The sequence below is a fragment of the Leucoraja erinacea genome, chromosome 6, assembly GCF_028641065.1.
Source record: "Leucoraja erinacea ecotype New England chromosome 6, Leri_hhj_1, whole genome shotgun sequence".
In the NCBI taxonomy this organism is placed as follows: Eukaryota; Metazoa; Chordata; class Chondrichthyes; order Rajiformes; family Rajidae; genus Leucoraja; species Leucoraja erinaceus.
This window is the reverse complement of record NC_073382.1, coordinates 8821689-8827688: the sequence shown is the minus strand read 5'-3', so window position 1 is coordinate 8827688 and position 6000 is coordinate 8821689. Positions and strand designations below refer to the sequence as shown.

The following is a 6000-nucleotide window of genomic DNA, read 5'->3' as shown; positions in this document are numbered from 1 at the left end:
CCAGCAGCCTAAAGTCTCAACGATCCTTTATCTAAAAATTCAAATTGGTAACGTTAGCAACGGCGCGCCGGAACCACATGTTGACTACAACTCCCAGAAAGCCTGGTAGACATTGCTTGAGGAGCTGCCTCTTCCCAACCATTACATCATTCACGATCGCTTTCATGGAGAATGTAGTTTAATGTTGAAGATCCAAAATGCAATTGCCTCACAAAATGGACTGGTAGGACTACAAGTCCCGGCACCAAGGCCCATGAGCAATAACCGTCTTCCTATCGGTGTAGGCCATCTTCAGGACCGGAGAAGGGATTTAAAAATATATTTAATGATTTTCCTGCTAATCATCATTTGAAACACCTTATGTAGTATAAACGCACAGAGGGGGAGCGGCCGCTTCTTAACAGCAGTAACATCAAACGGGTCCACCATTAACTTAATTTTCTTTTCCTCCATGCATCTGAAAAAATGTCTTCTTTAGAGAAAGAGTTGTTCTTGAGTAAATTGCCTTCACGACCACCGATGCGGCCAGGTCTTCAGACGGGGTCCAAAATGAGGATGGGGTGAGTGTGCAAACTATCTTTTCAAATCTAGACCTTGATTTTTTTTTCATTTATTTTCTGACGGACCGCGTCTCCAGTCATTGGAGATGTTGAACCAGTAATAACTGATCAATTTTGCAGTTTGGTTCATTTTGGCAACCAAAGTCTCAAGCAAATAGCAGCAACATATTTAAACTTCAGGGGGTTTCTTCATTTTATGTATCTTGCATAAATGCAGGTGTAAAAGGCAGTGCAAGTTTAAGTCGGTCTTATCTATTGATTACAGTTTCTATTTGTAATATGAAATATAAGGTTACTAACGTTTTCTTCCTTTTTAAAGTAATGTGTCGTGTTTTTAATTGTTAAGCGTAAGTAGAAAATGTGTGTTCAGTGTTTTGATGACTACAAATTATACGATCTGACATTAGACTGTGGGGAGGAAAGACTTGGCTAGTTATGAGTTGTTATGATTATGTGTACATAATTGTTCACCTGATTTTCTGTATTATATTCTTTGTACACTGACCATTACATTTTATTGTTTTACTTAGACATGTTGTTAGTTGGCTATCTGATTGCTTTTTCATTATTTGATATTTGGTGTGCACCCAGTCGATCATCTGATATAATCTAAACACATCATTATTTCAAGTTCAATAATTGCACTTTCTTTGGAATTCAATATTTGAATTAACTATTATTTTACAGAGCATCTTTGCTATAAAGTGTAGCTTTTTAAGATTATCCTGCCGTATTACAGTCAGGAAGGTACTGGATTGCATGAGACGTATAATGGTAGATAAATCTCCAGGCCTCGTCAGATATATCCAAGGACTCTGTGTGAAACTAAAAAAGAAATTGCAGGAGTCCAGCTGAGAGAAATCAATCATCATAGTCACGGGTGAAACGCCAGTAGACTGAAGGGAAGCAATGCTGTTTAAGAAAGGCAGCAAAGAAAAACATGGAGACTCTAGACCAATAAGCCTAACATCTTTGGTAGGAAAGTTAGTGGAGAGAAATCCGACAGATAACATCAACATGATGTGGGTGTGTTGATTAGGGATAGTCAGTATGGTTTTGTATGTGGGAAATTGTGCCTCATGAATTTGATCAATTTTTTTTAAGGCATCACTAAGAAGATTGATGAGGGCAGGGCTGTAAACGAAGTCTATTTGGATGTGCAAGCCTTTGATGGTGTTCTTTGTGGTAGGCTGCACTGGAAGGTTAAATTGCATGGAATCCAGGGAGAGCTAGCTAACTGGACACAGAATTGCTTTATGGTAGGAAGTAGAGGGTGATGACGGACTGAATGCCTGTGACCAGTGGTATGTCACAGGGATTGCTGCTGGGCCCCATTCCTGTTTGTCATCTATATCAACGATTTGGATGAGAAATTATTAACCTTGCATGTTTGCAGATATCACTAAAATAGCTAATATTGTAGATAGTAAATATGGTTATAAAGAATTACTGCAGGATCAGCTGGATAAGTGGGTTGAGGAATCGCTAATAGAGTTTAATTCCGATAAGTGTGAGGTATTGTTTTTTGGGAAGTCAAATCAGGGCAGGATCTTTGCAGTGAACAAGTACATAATTCCCTGAAGGTGGTGCAATAGGTAGATGGGATGTGTAAGAGGACTATTGGCATATTCACTTTCATCAGTCAGGGTACTGAATAGTTAGGACGTTATGTTGCAGTTGTACAAGATGTTGGTGAGGTCACACTGTACCATGATGTTATTCTTGCTATTGAGGGAGTGCAGCGTAGGTTCACAAGATTAATTCCCGGGATGGCGGGACTCCCATATGATGAAAGAATGGATTGACTGGGCTTATATTCACTGGAATTTAGAAGGATGAGAGGGAATCTTATAGAAACATATACTATTATTAAGGGATTAGACAGGCTAGATGCAGGAAAAATGTTCCCCATGTTGGGGGAGCCCAGAACCTGGGGTTATAGTTTAAGAATAAGGTACTGATTCATTTAGGACTGAGATGAGGAAAAACATTTTCACCCAGAGAGTTGTGAATCTGGAATTCTCTGCCGCAGTGGAGACCAATTCACTGGATTTATTCAAGAGAGAGTTGGATATTGCTCTTAGGGCTAACGGAATCAAGGGATATGGGGAGAAAGCAGGACGGGGTACTGATTTGGGATGATCAGCCATAATCATATTTAATGACGGTGCTGGCTCGAAGGGCCGAATGACGTACTCTTGCACTTATTTTCTATGTATCTTTGCCAAGATAAACTAATCTTATCTGCCTGCACATGATGCATATCACTCCATTCTCTACATATCCATGTGCCTATTTAAAAGCCTCTTAAATGCCACTATCATATCTGGCTCCACCACTACTGTTGGGACCATGTTCCAGGCACCCACATGTGTAAAAATGCCCTGCACATTTAAAAGATTTTTGGATGGGTAAATGGATAGGAAAGATTTAGAGGGATTTGGGCCAAACATGGGTGACTTTCAGTCTGAAGACGGGTCTTGACTCGAAATGTCACCCATTCCTTGTCTCCAGAGATGTTGCCTGTCCTGCTGAGTTACTCTACTTTTTGGTGTCTATCTTATGGGTGAACGTGACTGGCTTAGATGGGGGGCACCTTGGTCAGCATGGGGCAGATTCTGTGTTGTATAACTCTATGGCACTAAATGAGATTTGTTTTCTCTTGAGTAAAACTGAAATTGTACATGATTTTCTTATTGAGTGAATTTTATGAAATCGTGTTGTTATGAATCTACATTGCACTATTCATTAGAGCAGCACATAAAGGTGGGACCACTTTAGACAAAATTATATGAAATAGAAGGTCCGTTAACAAGATGAAGCACCTATTTTTCAGACTTGTCACTAGGTGTTTTAATGCTTTTTCAAAGTCTATGTACAATAGAAAAGGCATACCTAAACTGAGTTCAATACTCATCCTATATGACACTTGGAATGTAGTACTTTAAATTACTTTTACTGGCATGAATACTAGTGGTGGATCTATCACGAATAGTTATTGACCCTTGTGTAAAAATAATGTTCTAGGCAGGTGTAGAATGGCAAAATCTATAATTATACTGCCGTGTATTTCATAGTTCATGCAGTGTGCTATTTACATGCGTTGCTGGAATACTAATGATAACACTGTATTTAAAAGAACCAACTGTCAGCTTAAAACATATCACTTTAGATATATTGTGCAAATTGGAGTTAACCTCCCATTTTGTTGCCTAATCTTTTAAGATTTACATTTTTTTTAAACGGTAGATTTATTTTAATCCTTTCTTAATTTGGAATTACCAGGAATTTAGTTACCAGGAATGACAGATTTTATTTACATGAAGAGACAAAATTTAATATAGTTATTCAATGTCATGAAGGGGTTTGACAGAGTAAGTAAGGGGAACTGTTCTGCTTGATAAGAATAAAAACAGAAAATGCTGGAAACATACAAATGTGCTAGATAACAAATCCCTCAAATCTACAGCTGAAACAAATAACTTCATTTTTGTTGTTGTTTGTGGCACCTTGCTGTTTGAAAATTAACTGGCAACTTTCCTATATTAAAACAGTAACTTATCTTTGCAAAGAATTTTGGGATGACATGAAAGTTCACAATATTCATTAAAATTCTTTGTTTGTGATAACAATTTAATTTACGAAAATTAGAAATGCAGCCTGCAACTTTAAAGGCTCTCAAAGGCATTTAAAATCAAAACTAATTGGTTGTCTGAAACAAGGGAGTTGAGAGCATAAATTTACGCAGTTGTAAAATAAATGTGCCATATGCCGTGAAGAATAAAGTTTGGATGAACTCTGCTCCACTCCTTTAAATTGTAGTTTTGTAGTCTATCAAATTATAGTTTTGCATTCTAGATTTGGTTGAATGTTAACATGCTACATTCTCTGAGCTGTACATTTGAACAGTACCATCCTCTCATAATCTAACACACTCAGGATTTTGGTGGCAGGATAGCAGATTTTCAGGACATTTTAATTTCACTTTTTTTGATGTTACACAGTATTTATACAAAAATTGCCTGGGAATTCAGTCAGCTTAGAGAGGGCAGGGAAATTGGGCCCCAGCAAATCGGAAAGAAATATGGCAAACATCACCTGGTGAACTAGATGCCAAACCAGTTAGATTTCTGAATACTCAATAGAAGATTATTGAAGTTGTGTTGTAACATGTATTTCCATAACACCATTCTCACTTGCAGTTTCTCCGTCTGCGATCCCCTACTCTCAATTTATCCATCCACCATTTCCTACTCTCAACTTCTCCATCCAGAGATAATTTCTCTGTCCGCCATCTCCCCACTCTCGATTTCTCAATTTCTGCCACTCTGGTCCCAAGATTAGCTTTCCTGTCTAGGACATCTGTTGTCTTCCTTTTGTGAGCATGATTATGCCCCTGCTGTTTTGAATGAATCCCTCACACGGGTCTCCTCTGTGTCCCTCATTCCTGCTCTTGTTCCCCCTTCCCCCGGATGGAACTAGTATAGAGTTCCCCATGTCCTTGCCTTTCACTCTACCAGCCGCCGTATCCAACACAATGTAAAGCTGGACGGCACAGTAGCGCTGCGGTAGAGCTGTTGCCGCACAGTGCCAGATCCTGACTATGGCTGCTGTCTGTGAGGCGTTTGTACGTTCTCCCTGTGACTGCTTGTTTGTGTTTTCGGGTGCTCTGGTTTCCCCCCACATTCCAAAGATGATGGTGCGGGTACTGGTTTGTAGGTTAATTGGCTTCTATAAGTTGTCCTAATGTGTAGGATGCAAAAGTGGGATAAATGGAGCTAATGTACAGGTGACTGATGGTTGGCATGGACTTGGTGGGCCGAAGGACCTGTTTCCACGCTGTAATTCTAAACATTCTTCCCTGACATTCCTGCCACCAGCAACATGATGCCACAATGAGTCAAATGTTCCCATCCTCACCCGTTTCTTCATTTCGCAGAGACCACACCTTCCGTAACTTCCCAGTTAACTCGTCCTTCCTGCCCAAAACAACACCTCCCCAGATACTTTCCGCTGCAGCCATGGGAAAGGTAACACTGTCCCCCTACCTCCTCCCTTACTTTTATCCAAGGACCTCAGTGACCCTTCCAGGTGAGATGGAAGTTCACCTGCACCTTGTCTAACTTTTACTGCATTCAGTGCTCCTGATGTGGCCTCCTTTACATCAGCGAGACCAAGTGTAGACTAGGTGACCATTTTGCTAAACACGCTCTCCATCTGCCAAGGCCTGTTGGATCTCGTGGTTGCTCATCATTTTAACTCCTCTTCCCTTTCCCATGCCAACCTTTCTGTCCTGGGCCTCTTCCATTGCAAGGAGGCGGCCACACATAAACTGGAGGAACAGCACCCTGTATTCCACTTGGGTAGCTTACAACCCAACGGTATGAACATTGAATTTTCCAATTTTAGGTAATCCCAATAGTATTAGAGATTTTCTGAA

The 6000-nt window shown here is 40.0% G+C and overlaps 1 protein-coding gene across 2 annotated transcripts in view; it reads left to right on the top strand.

Moving 5' to 3' along the window:
- The first annotated feature begins 239 nt into the window (after positions 1-239).
- Positions 240-6000, top strand: part of ppme1 (protein phosphatase methylesterase 1) — a 36902-nt gene continuing 31141 nt past the window's right edge. Inside the window, exon 1 of one of the 2 annotated variants that reach the window (XM_055636570.1) lies at positions 240-560. In XM_055636570.1, coding sequence (XP_055492545.1) covers positions 466-560 — 95 coding nt within the window. In that variant the 5' untranslated portion in view covers positions 240-465. The remainder of the gene's footprint in view (positions 561-6000) is intronic. The other variant, XM_055636569.1, reaches the window with a different exon arrangement.